The sequence below is a fragment of the Lissotriton helveticus genome, chromosome 3_1 (genome assembly GCF_964261635.1).
Source record: "Lissotriton helveticus chromosome 3_1, aLisHel1.1, whole genome shotgun sequence".
NCBI lineage: Eukaryota > Metazoa > Chordata > Amphibia > Caudata > Salamandridae > Lissotriton > Lissotriton helveticus.
Genome location: NC_136061.1, coordinates 36,196,127 through 36,214,902, shown reverse-complemented (window position 1 = coordinate 36,214,902; position 18,776 = coordinate 36,196,127). Strand labels below are relative to the sequence as shown.

General features: G+C 40.2%; 1 protein-coding gene across 4 annotated transcripts in view; it reads right to left on the bottom strand.

Annotated features, from left to right (window-relative positions):
• The window catches only part of SPEG (striated muscle enriched protein kinase), a 1,484,310-nt gene that overhangs the window by 311,574 nt on the left and 1,153,960 nt on the right, over positions 1-18,776 (bottom strand). For all 4 annotated transcript variants that reach the window (XM_078679189.1, XM_078679190.1, XM_078679187.1 and 1 more), the window contains exon 23: positions 726-786. In XM_078679189.1, coding sequence (XP_078535315.1) covers positions 726-786 — 61 coding nt within the window. The remainder of the gene's footprint in view (positions 1-725; positions 787-18,776) is intronic.

The window sequence follows — 18,776 nt, the reverse complement described above, 5'->3', positions numbered from 1 at the left end:
GTGTTCAAGGGGTAATGTGATGGTAAAACAGCTGGCTTAACACGCCCTCTAGAGTATTAGCCTTAGACTGCTCGTATCCATGCTACTAGGATAGCTGGTCTATAAGGTTGACTTACAACCAATCATCAATAAGGGTTGTTTGGACTGATACAAAGTGCTCACTAGAATAGTGAACATTATATATCAGGCCAACTTCTCACAGTAAAGAATCTATAACTAACTGTTTCTTGCAGATTAAGAATATTAATGATTATCAAAGGATGAAAAACAGATGTTAGTATTACCCAATTTAGCACCTCTGGATGGATGAAACGCTACTTTGTCCTTGACTGGCCAGTTGCAAAAGATGCCAGCAGAGAATACTCAACTCGCTGAGCGATCTTGCTGGCTGAGTTATCCAAACCTAAAAATCCTAAATGCCTAAATATTTGAAGTTGGCTGACTGCTACCTTGAGTCTGGAAGTCACAGTATTATAAAGAGTGAAGGACAGAGGGTAATGAACTGCTACCCTCAGATCAAGACCATCCAATAGAGCTTTAAAGGCATTCTTTGTCATCTGGCAACCCTGTCCATACATTCAGATAGATTAACACTGAAGATAAATTAACCCCAGGTTATTCACAGAGATTAACACTTGTTTGAGGCAAGAATGATTGATAGATCTCCGAGACCTTTTCTGTAGAACAACATGTTTCGCTTTTGACCAAGGGATCCTTCCTCTTACCTCTGATTCACAGACACTCGGCTTCTTCGCCATCCTGTCCAAGAGCTCTTCTGGGCTACAGCTGAAGTGGACGGTCAAGGAAAGATCTTTGTAGATATCACCTTCATCACAGCACTACAGAAGGAAGTTATGGTGACAGACTTCACATTCCACAATACTGCCTTGGCAACAGAAAGCTCGAGTTCACAGTCTCTGAATGTAAAAAGATCGTTGTGCTTCAGTCACAGAAGGTAAGAGAGAAGCCAGCTTGGTTGGATGAAGCATAAATACAGACTGCCGTGAGTACTGCTATGAAAGCCCTTTGGCAAGAGTCTGGGCTGCAGTAAGAGTTTATTGCCAAAACTCTACCCCACCAAATTTGTGGCTTTCCCAACTTATTTAGAATTGGGGAACACCAATGGGTTTCCGGTGGGGGAGCATAAACTGGCACAGCCAAAGGAAACCCTTGACTTGAAAACCTATCTGCCACAGAGCTGCCATGTCATAGTGGCAACAGCTACGTTCTTTTTAAGGTGGGCTACCGCCACTGATGTTCCATTTCCAAACAAATATGGCCCCATATGCAGGAAGCATCTTGCCCATTATTTGTTTTCATTTTCAGAAATAAGCTCCTTTTTTGGAAATTTGTTTCAGAAACAAATGAATGCTGGGAGTGGTAAACAAACATGGTGCCTGCTCAGCAACCATCTATAGATGCACTGAAGCTGCAGAGATTTGTGTATGCCGGTATCTGTATTCCAGCAGCCCTTTGACATGGAAAATGGCTGGCGACACAGTTGCCAAACTTTAAAAAAGGCCAGCGGCCATTTAGTATTTATTTTCTGTTTTAGGGTAGGTGTTTTTTAGTGAAGAGCTTCTGGTCTGTATAGACTACCAATAAATCAACACATACAGGGAACATTAAGGAAGTAGGTGCATTAACTGTAACACATCTGTATTTAACAATTGTCCACTATAAAGATACTGTGGCAGACCCGCTACGTAATGAGAAGATGCTGCAGACATTCTATGTAAGATCCATCTCCTAACGTGTATGTGTTCAGTTATATCTCTGTTATCAGCAGCTGCACTGTGGGTTTGCTATGAGATTTTTTATTTCCAATGGAAACCTACTGGATGACTTTACTTAATAATTTATAAATGCATTTAAAGATTCTGTTAAGTGTATCTTGTGGATGGAGGCATTCTGAAGTGTGGTTGAGGGTGAACGACATGTTCAATCCACAGTGGTGGGTGAACTTTAACAGAGGTGGCTTGGGATCACCCATTAGTTACTTAGATACCTGACTCCTCTGTGATCTCTTTGTTTATTTCTGGGCCCGTTTCCTGATGAGGGGGAAGGTTGTCCTGGAAGCTTCATGGAGAGATAGAAAAGCCTTTTTAAATAGGCAGAGTTTATCTTTTTTTCTAGAATACAGCCAAACTGAGAATCCCCCTTAAACCTATGCACCCTGCTATCCAAAGTTGGTCACCAGTTCTTGATCGGCCCCCTCTGTCTTTCTTGTAATTGATTTTGCTTGAACAATTCTGCTGGGCAGTCTCTGTTCGTGAGTAAAGAGCCTGTAAGAATTTGAAGCCATGACCCTCCCATTATCCAAAGACTGCAAGCAAGTCATTAGCAGAGTATCGTCTGGTTCTCCGTCGGACCCTGCACCTCCCCAATATCTCAGGGCGGCCATTGATTCTGTGTGGCCAACTATCTTAGAGATCCTAAATTCCTCTATATCAACGAGCTCGGTCCCCCCATGTGGAAATGTGCGATGGTTAAAGCGCTACTGAAAAAGCCTAGTTTAGATCAATCTAACCTTTCCAACTACCGTCCAATCTCGCTTCTGCCCTGGCTGAGCAAACTGTTGGAGAAGCATATTAATAACATCTTGGTTGACCATCTAGAATCCAACAGTCTGCTAGATGCCACGCAGACTGGCTTCCGGCCACATCAGGGGACGGAGACAGCCCTGCTGATGGGAAATGAAGAAGCGAGGAAGCTGGTAGATGAAGGGGGAACGGCTGCCATTATCCTTTTAGACCTAAGTGCAGCGTTCGATACGGTCAATCACACCATCCTGACCGACCGACTCAAAAATGTCGGGGTGACAGGCGCTGCACTGGCATGGCTTTCCTCCTTCCTCAGCAACTGCCACTTCCAGGTTTTTGAGGGGGACGTGGCCTCTTCCAGTTTACCTCTGGAATGTGGGGTTCCACAGGGCTCGGCCATAAGTCCGACGCTCTTCAATGTGTATATGCGGCCACTGGCGAGGATCATTCATCCATTTGGCATTAAGATCGTCAGCTACGCAGACGACACCCAGTTGGTGGTATCTCTCCACCACGACAAGGGACCGTCTTGCACGCTGGCTCCCTGCCTTGAAGCAGTGGCCAAATGGATGGAGTGTTTCTACCTCCGCCTTAATGGCGATAAGACAAAGATTATGTTACTAGGAAATTCCTCCCCCTCTATCTCTGTCCCCATATGGCCGTCTTGCCTAGGTCCAGCTCCCTCCCCAAAGTCACACATAAAGAGCTTAGGCGTCTGGCTTGACAACTCGCTCAATTTCGGACACCAGGCCACTATGCTTTCATCAACCTGCTATGGGCTGCTAAGAATGCTCCGCAAAATCATTCCCCTTCTTCCTTTTGAAGCGAGAAGAATAATGGTCCAGGCCCTTATATTGTCCCGGCTGGACTATGGAAATGTTTTGTATCTAGGAGCCCCACAGGCTACAGTAAACAAACTGCAAGTGGTCCAGAATAGCGCAGCAAGGATGCTTCTACAGGTCCCACGGTGGCAGTCGGCAAGGCCAGCCCTCCGACAGATTCACTGGCTATCCATGGCTGCCAGAATACAATTGAAGGCTATGTGCATTGCACATAAAGTCATGTGGAAAACTGGCCCTGCAATCCTTCATCCATTACTAACACCTTATATGCCGCCGAGAGCTCTACGCTCTAGCTCCCTACATCTTGCCGCTCCCAAGAAAATGAGGAAGGCAAGATGGGGAGGACGCTCCTTCTCATTCACTGCTAAATTGTGGAACTCTCTTCCTCAAGCTTTGCGAGAGAACCGCATTCTGTTGACTTTTCGCAAGCTTCTAAAAACACACCTGTTTGGATTGCCCTTTTAAGTGGTGAAATCTGTTGTGCTCTGCTTTCTCTTCCTAAAGCGCTGCGAGGCCTCCGGGTAGTTAGGCGCTATAGAAATACTTTTTCATTCATTCATTCAAGTATTATTATTTACAGCACTGTAAGATCCATCTCCTAACTTGTATGTGTTCAGTTAGATCTCTGTTATGAGCAGCTGCACTGTGGGTTTGCTATGAGATTTTTGATTTCCAACGGAAACCTAATGGATGACTTTACTTATTAATTAATAAATGCATTTAAAGATTCTGTTAAGTGTATCTTGTGGATGGAGGCATGCTGAAGTGTGGTTGAGGGTGAACGACATGTTCAATTCACAGTGGTGGGTGAACTTTAACAGAGGTGGGTTGGGTTGGGAATCACCCATTAGTTACTCAGATACCCTACTCCTCTGTGATCTCTTTGTTCATTTCTGGGCCCTATCCCTGATGAGGGGGAAGGTTGTCCTGGAAGCTTCACGGAGAGATGGGAAAGCCTTTTTAAATAGGCAGAGTTTATCTTTTTTTTCTAGAATACAGCCAAACTGAGAATCCCCCTCAAACCTATGCACCGTGCTATCCAAAGTTGGTCACCAGTTCTTGATCCACCCCCTCTGTGTTTCTTGTAATTGATTTTGCTTGAACAATTCTGCTGGACAGTCTTTGTTTGTGGGTAACAAATTGTAACAATTTGAAGCCACGACCCTCCCGTTATCCAAAGACTGCAAACAAGTATTAATATTTGCAGCACTGAAAGACAATGAAGTTATTTGAGGGCAGGTGAAATATGATTCCTTTTTTCAGCTTACATGCTCGTGGTTCTTTATTGGCTGAGTAAGACTTGGTGACCCCCAAACTAATTGTCCAGAAGAACAGCAGACAGAATGTTGGTCATGTCATTGAGACAAAGAATGCTGTGTTTTATACCCAATTAGTTAGTTTTAGGCCTCTAACAATTTAGTTTCATGCGTCAAGGCTGACCAGCTGGATGCAGAGTTGGAGATATTCTTCCTATAATAAAAAAAATAGGGCGGAGCCATTGTAATTTGTAAGCAATCAAGGGCTGAACTGGTGATGATGGACCTGTTTTCTAGTGACTCCAGCAGCACTGTGTGGTTAATTGCTGTCCATCAGTCTAGAAGTATCAAGACTGCAACCCCTCAGCGCCCTGAGAACCTCATGGGTGAATAGCACGCATTACAAACCCGATTGATTGACTTATGCTTGCCCATAGAAGGGATCAGGTCTTCCTTAATATCATTAATCTCATTCTCAATTCCTCTCCCTCAGCCACACCCTAATTGTCTGTAGTGGAGTACGGTATATGCTTCGATGACCTCTTGCAGTTGATGATTAGCTTCTTCCTCCAATATTTTATTAATAAAGGGAAGGTTTAAGATGGGCCTGAAGTTAGCTGGGCCCTGTGACTTGACCAAAGTCCACTTTAGTAGGGAGTCAAAATAGCTTATATTAAAGCATTCCACACTGCTCATGAGCAACACAATATATAAAACACAAAACTCCTGAAGGAATTATTCATGAAATAATTGTTGGGTTTTTTGATGGATCATAAAGGATTCTATCTAAGAATGTATCAATAAATTTGAATTACATGGATAATCAATTTGGGGAAGCACATAAAAGCATCCAGTGCTGGATCGTGAAAAACGACCTCCACATTCACAGACGGTCAACTTATGTGTTGCAATGCCTTGGTGATTTAACATGCTGACTACTGAACTTTTTAGAATGCGCTCCAATGACTGGCCTCCATGTATACAGACAAACGAGAGTCTGATTTAGCGTTTTTATACGCCGACTACTGATCTTGATTAATTGGTATATTACCCCAATAACCTTGACACATAGAATTAGTTTCTCTGAAAATATTGCTTAGATAGCATGTTAATATAACAATGAGGTCATTTGAAAAGGGAGGGTTGTTTACGACTTTAGTGAGGATACCTACAATGCAAAACTAGGAGTACAAGTAAGTAACTTTTCCTTCTGCATCGTAGGTTCCTCAGTGATGGTCATAAACATAGCACAGAGTAGCAAGCATATCCCTAACTCACGGGTGTCAATGCAAACTATAAACAATAAAAAAGATTAGGGCAAAGATTAAACAGGCGTGTGGCAACTAAGAATTACTCTACTTAAAAATATGTTTTAAAGTTGCTTGGCCTAACAAAGAATCAGCTCTTGAATCTTTATCTAAAGAGGAATGTTTAACTAAAATATGAACAGATTTCTATATAGCTGTAATTGGGACATTTTTAATCCATGCAACAGATGTACGTGTAGACTGGGCTCTAGGTTTACCTGATAGAGGTGTGTTAGTTAATTGATAGCAAAAGGTAATACAGAGAACTATCCATCTAGCTATAATTTGTTTACATGAAGCCATACCAGTTCTTAAAGGTCGATAATTTATGAACAACTGATTTGTTTTGTGGATATCCATTGTTTTATCTAAATAAAATGTAAGAACTCTCCGAACATCTAAACAGTTAAGGGTCCTTTATGCTGGTGAAGCAAAGTTATTGAAAAATACCGGAAAGGAAATTGTTTAATTAATGTGGAATTTTTTGGCAAAAAAAGGATGTGTTCCTAATACTACTCTATTGCTGTGAACATTTTTAAATGGTTCGACAGAAAATAGAGCCTAACTCTTCTTGATGATGTAATAGCTACTAAAAAGGCTACCTTCCAGGTGAGATGCTGCATTGAGATCTTATGAATGGGCTCAAGGGTAAGAGCCATTAATGTAGATAAAATTAGATTTAACTTCCAAGGAGGAGCAGCTGTCCAATAAGAGGAAAGTCTTTTTTAATCCTTCCGAGAAGTCTTAAACAACAGGTATGGAAAAGAAGGATCTTTGATTTAGTTTTTTTCTGTATGCTGTTATGGAAGCTAAAAAGATCATGCCAAATGTGGCAGACGAGGTAAAAGGACATCTTGGCATTTAATTGGATCTTTGTTGTTTTAGAGACACCAGATGACAAATCTTTTCCACTTAAAAGCGTAAGACGCTCTTGTGTTCGGACATTTAGTTTCCATGAGAATTGCCATACAGTCTATCGCGAGATTCCAATGGCCATATTGCGTGATTTTAGGAGCCATGCCCCCAAATTCAAGGAGTGTATGTTGGGGTGAAAAAAGTTCCCTTGCATCACCGACAGGGGGTTGTGTTTGCACAGCAACCTCTTGTGGAGTCTAATGGAGAGGTGAAGTAGCTCTGGAAACAACCATTTGGGCCACTCTGGTGCTATTAGAATCATAAAGGCATCCAATGCTTTGAGCTTGATTAACACTGTTGGGATTAATGGGATCGAAGGAAAGGCATTGAGAAACCTTTTCGACCAATCAATCAAAAGAGCATTACCCGATATGTTTGGCTCCCACATTCTCAATGCAAAGTTTGGGCATTTTAGTTTTTGTCTTGTGATGAATAAGGCTATGTAGGGAAACCCACAGTGTTGGAAAATACTTAATAAAACATTGTCTAATTTCCATTTGTGGCCATCAATTAAGTATCTACTTGAACATTTTGGATGCCTTGTAATTAAATTGCTGGAATCGTCGATAGATCCTTGCCAGTAGCCAATGCCAGATTGTTTGAGTTTCTAGAGAGGGAATCCTTTATCAGGTATCCCCTTGCTTGTTTAGATAGTGCATTGTTGTGGTATTGTCTTTTTGAATAAATACCCTGCCTGGTCAATGGCGATGGTGCAAAAGCATTCAAGGCTCGATGGAACCTTCAGTTCCAGAACATTTATGTGGTACAATTGCTTTTTGCAGTCAATGACATTGTACTGGGAGATTTTGTAACTGAGATGCCCATCCTGTTAGGAAAGCATCTGTAACAATTGTCTATTTTGGCAGATCCTGGAAAAAAACAAATTCCCTTCAGTAAATTGTGTCTTTGCACCATCACATCACAGATTGTTTGGCTTGAATGGTGAGATAACGTTTTTCTTCCCAATTGTCCTTTCTTTGAGGCCATCGGTCTTCGAGGCACTGCTGCTAGACCAAATGAAAAAAACATGAATTGAAAATGGGCTTTATAATTGGTCCAGTGAAGAAAAGGCTTATGAATTTCAACTGAGCATCCCGTTTCAGGGAAGTCAGTCTAAGCCAAGGCAACCTGTGAAGAGGTATACCATTGCAGAATTGTGTAATGGCCAGATCTGCTTCACCTATGGATGCACTGCTAGAATGATTTGAGACAGTCTGTCCCTCTTGTATAATCTTCATAAAATCTTGTCTCATGTCTTTAAAAAGATAATCTGTAGGGGGGGCGCGGCTTGCGCGCCGGCTGGTGTGGACGACTTCTCTGTGAGCTCCGCGACGTACATTCTCTGCGGATGCCGTGAGAGCGCTCCTTCACGTTTCCTGGACGATTGAGTCGACTCCGGAGTTGGCGGAAGGCTTCGTGACCCTGATGCTGTCACCGAATGAGGTGTTCGTGCTCTGTGGAGTCTTCTTTCTCGAGCGGTAATTCTATCCCTTCATTGCGGCCGCGGGCGGCCGCCATTTTGGCCGCTGAGCCTGCGCCAATATTTTTCTTACCGCTCTGGCTTCCTGGCGGCCTGTTTGGCAAACATATTAGCGCAATGTCAGTTTACGCCAATGTAATGGCGTTTTATTGCTGGTGTTCTGCTATTTTTCTGCCCTTCCACCGCTTTTCATGCCTAAATTGATTTGCTCTGACAGGAAAAGGTGCCGCCATTTTAGGAATGCCGAATTTGGATTGACTGTTTCTTTCTCATTTGCTGCATATGCCACAGTGTATTACCAGTTGCAGTCTTAGCGCTAACGCTCCATACCCTACATGTGCTGATTATTATTATTGCTCCGTGTGAAGATGGTTTTTCTATTTTTCAAGCTCTAACGCATCATTTTGATGTCGTGTTTCCTCTCAGTTCTGTGCCGTCATCACATGCGTGCTGCGTTTTTATCTTTTTTCATTCAGCTTGATAAAGAGTGACTGCTATTTTTCTGCTTTGCTACATCCAGGGCAGTGTCCTACTTTACCTTTTGCTTCCTGCATACAACAGTACCATGGCAAATGACTCCAAATTATCTCAAACTGGTACCAAACCTAAAAGGCTCAAGAATGATCCGCCCTCCCCCCTTAGGTCTTCTTCAAACCCTGTTCTAGACTCCATCCTTGAAGAGGTTCGCGGCCTCCAACCTTTCATGATTGCTACTAATGAGCGACTCAAACAGATTGAGGATCGCTGGGTCCTTATGGAGGGCAAAGTCTTAAATCTGGAGCAAAGGGTTAGTGACATTCAGGATGCCTCAATTAAAATCCCGCTTTTAGAACAAGAAATCCACAAACTCAAGTAACACACGGAGGATTTGGAAGATCGTAACCGTAGAAACAACCTACGCGTTTATGGTATTCCAGAAAATGTCGAGGGGTCTGAAATGGTTTTTTTTCCACAAAAATTTCTTCAGGAACTTTTGGACCTCCAACCTACGTCACACCCCCTTAACATTCAAAGGGCCCACCGCCTTGGCCGTATTAACTGTAACTCTAGCAAGCCTCGTGGTATTATTATGCTCTTTCTAGAATTCACGGAGTTAATGACTGTTTTAAAAGCTGCCAGGATTAAACGACGTCTTCAGTGGTCCGGTCATAACATCTTCATCTCACAAGATCTCTCCAATGCGACAAATGCCCGACGGAAAGAATTCTTGAATCTCCGGCCTCTTATGCGACAACTTAACATTCAATATGGCATCCTTCATCTGTGCTTTTGCAAGATTACTCATAATGGTCGCACCCGATCATTTGATGTTCCTCAACAACTCCACGCCTATCTACAGAGTATCTCTCCTTCAACGATGGACACTGTTGCCTAATCTTACTTATTGTTACTTCTCATAATATTCTTCCATGTAGCTTTTTTTTCCTTCTCACTGTGGTTATCTTCTTCTCTCCTCTGCCTCTATTTGATTCTTCTCTTTCGTCTTTTACTTCTCCTCTCCTATTTTTTGCTCTTACAATTTTCTCTATATTTTTGTTCTTGTCTTTTATGTTTTTTTTCTCGGTAGCTCGTGGGGATTTGTCCCCTGCCTGGTGTATCCTTGCCCCTGATGTTTTTGTTGTTCGTTACTCTGCTGATCAGGCTTATCTGCCTTGGTCTGTTTACTTTTTCCTTCCTTTTATCTGTTTTCTTCTCTCCTTCTCCTCTTCTTTCTTATCGTTCTTCCTTCTTCTCTTTTCTTCTTAATGGATTTTTTGTCCTATTCTCCTTTGTTCTACATTCTTCTTTCCCTTTGCAATCTTTTTCTCGATTGTTCTTCCTCATGATGTATTCAATTATCTTGACCAGATTTGTCTTTTTTGCTCTGAGTCTTTTGAGAGCTCTCTTCTTATGTATTTTATGTCTTTGTTGTTTCCTTTTCTGTAGTACTTCCCTTGCCATGCGTTCTCTCCCCGTGTCGTCCATCCTCCCTTTCCATAATGGTGTGTAATTTTGTCTCCTGGAATGTACGAGGTCTTGGTCACCCTGTCAAGCGTCAAAAGGTATTGTCACATTTATCCAAACTTGGTTCTCAAGTCGTTTTTCTTCAAGAAACGCATTGTTCTGATGTTGAATCACTCAAGTTAAAGAGACAATGGGTGGGTCAGGTTGTATTTTCTCCTGCTATTCTTAAAAAAGGGGGGGTTGCTATTTTGTTTCACAAAGCTTTGAATGTACAAATTATCTCCTCTCAACATGATGATGAGGGACGTTGGGCAATGGCTAAGGTTACTATCCATAATAAGACACTGGTTCTGTTAAATATTTATGGTCCGGTACGTCCTGACCCTAAATTTTGGAACGCTATTAAAACCCTGATCTCTTCCATTGATTGCCCCGATTTTGTTATTGCAGGTGATTTTAACCAATGGTTAGATCCTTTCTCTGATAGATTATCCTCCAGTAAATTTCAACCCGACAAATCTCATAAGAGCTTCCAATCTGCCATTGCCTCACGTCCTTTATATGATTCGTGGAAATTGTGTCACCCTGATGTGTTGGAATATACCTTTTTTTCTAATGGTCATCACACCCGTTCCAGAATTGATTACATTATGGTTAGTAAATCTTTACTCCCCTCCATTCAAAATTCTACAATTGGTTCCATATTTATTTCTGACCATGCTCCTGTGTATACCACCCTTGACCTTTCCCTTATTTTCTCTAAATGTAGTCGTTGGAAATGTAATACATTTCTTTTATCTGATTCTATTTTTTTGAAGGAAGGTATGGAATTTTTCAATGAATTCTTTACCTTTAATAATCCCTCTGATACTTCCATTCCAAATAATTGGGACGCTTTTAAAGCTGCTTTCCGTGCTTTTACCATATCATATGTTGCTAAGAACAAGAAACTTAACAGACAACGTTATGAAGACCAGCTTCGGAAAATCAAAACCCTAGAGCATTTGTATTTCTCCTCTAAATCCTCCTCCTCCCTTCAAGATTTAATTTTGGCCAAAACAGAACTCAATAAGATTATTGCTAATGAGGCATGTAACACTCTCCTTAAAATTAAATCTAAATTCCATGGTGGCCAAAACAAGGCGGGGAAAATGTTGGCAAACTATTTGAAAATTAAATCCGAACGCAAAAAGTAGGCCCAATATTTAATGATTCTCTAAATACACTGGTCTCGGCAGATGAAGACATCGCGGAGGTTTTTCATTCCTATTATCATTCCTTATACACTGACGACACTCACCCCACTGATGAACACGTATCATCCTTTTTTGAACGTCTTCCACCTCCCCCGTCATTACCGGATGAAATTGCTCTCCTGGAAGAACCAATTTCTGTACAGGAGGTGACTCGAGCCATTACTGCACTCAAACGATCTAAGGCTCCTGGCCCGGATGGCCTACCTGTAGAATTTTACTCCTCATTTCATTCCTATTTGGCTCCTAAACTCCTTCAACTCTTCAATTCCTTTATTTCAGAAGCAAAGGCTTCTGGCTCCTTCTTGGATGCACTAATTATCCTAATCCCCAAACCTGATAAAGATCATACCCAATGTAAAAATTACCGCCCTATATCCCTAATTAATTATGATTGCAAAATTTTTGCTAAAATTCTTGCTTCACGCCTGGATTCCCTTATCCCCCGTTTAATCAACACGAACCAGGTGGGTTTTGTGAAGGGTAGACTTGCTGCGGACAATGCACGTATGTTCTCCAATGTCATTACCCACAGCAAGCATCTTAGAGTCCCTTTAGCAGCGCTCTCCTTAGATGCTGAAAAAGCTTTTGACCGTATCAACTGGCAGTTCTTGTTTCGTACCCTACACTGGTTTGGTTTTGGTCCCTCTTTTATTTCATTGGTCATACTCCTTTATTCCTCTCCTCGTGCCAGTATTTTTGTTAACAACCAATTTTCCAAGTCCTTCTCATTATCTAGAGGCACTCGTCAAGGTTGTCCCCTCTCTCCCCTATTATTTATTCTTTGTCTCGAACCCTTTTTAGAAAGAATTCGCTCTAATCCCAACATCACTGGCTTTAAATTGGGTTCTAATGAAACTAAATTGTCTGCATACGCGGATGATGTGTCGGTATACATGTCTAATCCTGAATCCTCCCTTCCACCTTTTTTGGATGAGGTCCAATTATATTCCTCTATATCGGGATATAAGTTGAATTTGTCTAAAACAGAAGTCCTCCCACCTAATTCGCTTTGTTATCAATTCATGTTTAATCATACTGATTTTGCTTGGTGTCCCTCTAAAATTAAGTACCTTGGTATCTGGTTCGCGCCCTCCTTGAGAGATACCCTTAAATTTACTTTTGATTCTCTCATACAGAAACTCAATTCCCTACTTCAAATTTGGTCCCCACTTTTTCTTTCTTGGTGGGGTAGATTGGATACTATTAAAATGATGATTGCCCCACATGTTCTCTATGTCGTTTCTATGCTTCCCTTTAAAAGTCCCTTTTCATATTTCTCCCTCATTAACACTATTTGTACTAAATTTTTATGGAATGATAAACATCCTCGAATTGCATTGAATAAACTGTTTCGCCTAAATCTGAAGGGGGAGTTCGCTTTCCCAACTTTAAATCCTAGCACTCCGCTTTTTTGATTAAACAATCCTTTTCTTTGGCCTATGACTTTGCTGACACTCCTATACCTTCCTGGGTTCTCCTTGAACGCTCTCTTCTCAAAGATTTTTCCTTTAGGCATATTGTTTTTATGTCAAATTGCTCCTTTATATCCAAATTCCCTATTTTAAAATACTCCCAAACAGTGTTATATAATGTATTTTCCTCCAACCTATCTCCTTTACAATGTTTCTTATTATCTGTTGTTTGGTATACCAAATTTCTACAATATAAGGGCAAATCATTTTATTTTAAGCATTGGAAAGAAAAGAATGTTTTATTTGTTCACCAATTTTTTGATAATACCTCTATCATTTCATTTCCAGAAATGCAAATTTTATATAACTTGCCTGCATCTTATGTTACTGAATATACCATTATTACGGCTGCTATTCAAGCACACATAGCTTCCTTTTCAGTACCTGATGTCTTACCCTCTTTTCTTCCTACTTCCCCACTCTATCCCTTATTCTCCACTCAACAACCTAAAGCTGCCCTTGTTTATACAATGTTAATGTCCACTAATACAGATCGTCCTAAAACACTTGTTGTGATTGCATGGGAAATGGATCTTGATATTTCTTTCCCTGTTCTTCTGTGGGATCGTATATGGTCCAAATTGTTTAAAGTATCCCCTGCTGCTCGTATTACCCAATCTTTATTTTTCATTTATCACAGAGTCCTTATTACCCCTGTTAGTGTTCATAAGTTTTCCCCAACATCTTCTGTACTATGTTGGTCATGTTCTAAAGACACTGGGTCCCTTAAACACCTATTATACGAATGTCTCCCTGTTTTATCATTTTGGAAGGAAGTTTGAAAGTTATGCATGCAAATATTTTCCTGTTCTGCTCAGTTATCTTTACAGAATATTTTCTTGGGATCGTTGTCGTCTGATGTTGATATTATCTCTTCTTCTGCGAGATTGTTGGACTTGTTTATTTCTCTTGCATTTAAAGTTATTTTATTATGTTGGAAAGATAATTCTAAAATCTCAGTGCACACTTGGTGGAATTTTATTTGCGATGAACATAGGATTGCTATCGCCTCCTCCTCTTCTGTTCCCCTGACAATTAAATCCGATCTCCTTTGGCTCCCTTTTACCTCATATCTTTCCTCCAACTCTCCTTCTTAAAGGACTTTCAGTTTTCCCACATATTCTTACCTTCCCCTCTCTCTCCTCTCCCTTTTCCTCTTTGATCTTTCCTTTCTTTTCTTTCTCTCTCCTCTTCTTCTTTTCTATTCCACGTTTATCTTTTTCCTTTTCTCCTTTTTCCCTCTCGCTGTATCACTTCTCTTATTTGTTTTTCTTTTTCGCTCATTGCATATGTTTTGTAATCCTTAGTATTTTCATTTTTTACTTGTTTATGACATATGCACTGTATTTATTCTAAAATGCTAATAAAAATTTCTTAAACAAAAAAAAAAAGATATTCTGCAAAAGCAGCAAGAGATTAAAATTGAGTTCGATCATATCTCACTAATAGGGCAGATGAATTAGAGTTCTAAAAAGTGACAGCTGCAGAGTTGCATATTTTACTTCCTACTGCGTCCAGTGGGACTGAAGTCTCTGGAGCGAAAGGATTTTTCTTTCTTACAGGAGAGACTATTACCAAGTCTGGTTTGGGATCTTGTCATATGTAGATAGGATCTTGTTCTGAAGCTTTGTATCTTCTTGGGGTCGATTATCTTATGGTAGATGACAGCGGAGGCCCTTCAGTGTGGTTAAACTGTTGTTCTTGGTCTTGATTCTGGTTCCAGGGATTGAACTACAAGACTTATTAGAAAAATGGGTGTAGCAGGAAAGTTTAGAAGAGTATGGTATTATTGAACAGGATCCTCCTGTGGGACTAATAAAGTTGGTTTAGTCTGGTTTCCATCTTCTGGTTGAGGGGTATTAGAAACTAGAAAAAATAATTTTCTGCCTGAATCGACAACGACCTCCTTAATGTCGAGTGTATAGATGAGTATCTGGGCAACGCCATCAACGAAGATGATCTGAACAACATTGTCCGATTATGGTCGGTGTCGAGTATTCGCAGTGGACAATCTTGCCGTCGATGGTTGTGGTGTTTACGTTTGATGCCGAATCCATTTCCAAGAAGTATCAAAGGTAAATGTAACAGTACACAAGGTGTCGTTGTCGGCGGTGCTGTCGTGATACTCCTTGACGGAGCGCAAGTCAGTGCTGACGCCTGCCTCAAAGTTGACCAGTGCTCTTGAGGGCTGTGAGATTGTCTAGAGTGATGTGGCAATGTTTTTTTTGTTTCCTCTCCCTAGATTTTCCTACATGGGGGTATTTAGAGACACAGGTTCTGGATTCAGAAGAGGGAGCCTCTTCTCTGTCCTTTCTGTTTCATTCTTCTCTATATCCTGGTGCAGATTTTTGCTTTCCCTCTCAGGCAAATGCATTCTCTGTTTTCTACGGCGAACTTGGACATTTTCTGACAAAATTCACCCTCTTTAACAAGGTGAGAAGCAGAAAGACAGAAAACACACACAGAATGTTGGTCTGATTAAGCCTTTTTTCGCCCACATGAAGGGCATTTTGCAAAAAGTGATGGCATTTTGAGAACATATTCACCACTTTTCATGGAAAATTGGTGAAAATGTAGAATAGCCTCAGAGATATTGAATGAAGCAAAAAAGAATTAACTTTTTGTGTCAAAGTTGAGAAAAAAACTTGGTAAGAAGAGCCAGAGAGTGTTCGTAGATCCTCTCAGCATGAGCGAGAAAAAAGAAATGAAGCTGTGAGGCAAACTGCCATCACAGTATATGCTGTAAAGGGATGCTGCTGGTTCCTTAAAGTAACAGTGTTTTTTCCTTGCTCTCCTTGAACTCTTGACCTGACAGGCTTTTTTTTTTCACTTTAGTTTTCTTCCTCTGTATGTGCTCAATAGGTGTTTTTTACAATAAAACCCAGGGTTGCTTCTTGTCAGATGATGCAATGTGGTCACATTACATGGATTAGATGCGTTTTATGATCCAAACAATTTCTGTAAAAAGCAAGCCTGTTTCATTCTTAAATGGAGGTAACTCTAACTCTATGGACACTGAGGTGGTTACCTCCAACTCAAATTGAGTTTCAATATTTTAACCCCTTCCATGCTGCCGTCGGCCAATGGCCGACTTAGCCCCGCCCTGATGCGGAAGTGCTGCAAAATCGCGGGCACAGTAGAGGGGTTAAGAAAAAAAGTTCCGGGATCTGTGCAAATGCAAGGGAATATTCCATGGTAATGACTATCAGTGAGGATCCTACAACACAGAACAATATGTATCATAATTTCCTGTACTCTAATCTTTGAGACTGTACCCTAAGGCTGAGTGATACTGTACACAAGTAATGCCTCTTGTGTACAAAGTTCTCATATTATTTACCAGTATGCCCTATACTGGGTGTACTGTGTGTATGTGTGTGTGTGTGTATATATATATATATATATTCACTGAAAAAACCATAGGTTTCACACACGTTATAGTTAGGACTTAGCATTTAAAAAACCTTGCAAATTCATTGAAAAAACCATAGGTTTCACACATGTTATAGTTAGCTGGACATTTCACTCATACAAAACCTTTGAAATTCCCCCGTTATAGTAAGTTCAGCTAACTATAACTCGCGCGCCCGCAATGCACTGCTGATGACGTCACATATTACATCACTCATGACATGGTCAGTGACATCACTCATGACATCACTGATGCCATCTCAAATGACATCACTGATTACATAATCCAGTGAATGTGTGTCTTTCTGAAAAATAAATATTTTTTATATATGTATATCTAAAAGTCGATGGAAGAATAAATGGGTAAATAAGTGTCTAAATGGATGTTTTTTTTGTAAAATTGATTGGTTAACTGACTTATTAAATGTATCTCAGTGAATACATATATTAGCGAGTAATGTTTAAATATTTAAATATATGTATCAGTGTTTCACTTTGTGTATAAGTGGCTGCATGGGTTGGTGAGTAGCTACATGAGTGTGTACATGGGTTATTAGTTTTTTTTTTAGTATCAGTATGAGTGTCTATGGTTTAGTGGGGAGTATTTCTTAGCGCATAGATGCATGAATGACTGACTCACTGTATGTGTTTTGAAGACAGCATGTGTGCGGGACTGTATGGGTGGATGAGTGTGTGTATGGGTGTGTTACTGAGTGAATGACTGTCTCAATAGTATCTTTATGAGAAACTACATATGTTTTAATCTAGTAGATGTGAGTATTGCTGTACATAAGTGAGTATATGTGAGAGTGAGAGATTGGAAGAGTTCCTGTTTAAATAAGTATGTGTTTCTATAAGTGATTGTTTAAGAGAGTAAGTATGTGTAAGTTCCTGTAGAAGTAAGTGTGGTAGTGTGTGTATAGCTGTATATGCAAATAAATGAATGTTTGATAGTTTATTTGCATGTGTGAGTATGTGTGTGAGTAACTCTAATGATGACTGTCGGTGTGTAACAGGATGTATAGGTGTATCAGTACATATGATGAGTGAGTACATGTATGAGTGACTATATAGAACTGTTAGTGAATGAGTGGATGTGTATATAGATGGTGGAATTACTGAATAGGTTGTTGTAACTGGTATTGGTATCTCCATTTTTGTGAAAATTTTAGATTCTATTTTTGAATGTGTGTATCAAGGGTTATATTACGCTGAGAGGAGGTCTGCCACTCTTTCACAAGGATGATGTCACCAGTGATGTCATTTGAGATGTCATCAGTGATGTCATGAGTGATGTCACTGACCATGTCATGAGTGATGTAATATGTGATGTCATCAGCAGTGCATTGCGGGCGCGCAAGTTATAGTTAGCTGAACTCACTATAACGGGGGAATTTCAAAGGTTTTGTATGAGTGAAATCAATCAATCAATCAATCATGCCATTTGTATAGCGCACTACTCCCCCGGGAGGGTCTCAAGGTGCTTGGGGGGAGGGGTATGCTACTGCTCGAACAGCCAGGTCTTGAGTTGTTTCCTGAAGGCGAGATGGTCCTGGGTCAGCCGAAGGTGAATGGGGAGGGAGTTCCAAGTCTTGGCAGCCAGGTAAGAGAAGGATCTTCCTCCGGCGGTGGCTCTTCGGATGCGTGGTACGGCTGCGAGGGCGAGGCTGGTGGACCGTAGCTGGCGGGTGGGCGTGTAGAAGGTCAGGCGGTCGTTGAGGTACTTGTCCAGCTAACTATAACATGTGTGAAACCTATGTTTTTTTCAATGAATTTGCAAGGTTTTTTAAATGCTAATTCCTAACTATAACGTGTGTGAAACCTATGGTTTTTTTTCAGTGAATTTGCAAGGTTTTTTAAATGCTAATTCTTAACTATAACGTGTGTGAAACCTATGTTTTTTTCAATGAATTTGCAAGGTTTTTTAAATGCTAATTCCTAACTATAACGTGTGTGAAACCTATGGGTTTTTTTCAGTGAATTTGCAAGGTTTTTTAAATGCTAATTCTTAACTATAACGTGTGTGAAACCTATGGTTTTTTCAGTGAATTTCAAAGGTTTTGTAAATGATAATTATTAAATGTATTAATTGTTATTTTTTTTATACCGATTTACTACATTATTTTAAACTATTTATTTTTAGATATTTTATTTTTTTAAATTACATTACATATTTTTAATATAAATTGAAAAAAAGTTTTTAAAAATATTGAAATTGTAATATATATTTTTTTAATTTAATATGTTTTTAATTTATATATATTTTATATAGCAGGCAATGATATTCTATGGAAGGAAATTCAAGTTACTGGTAAGTACAGTTAAATTTACTTTTCAGGAATAGTAGTGA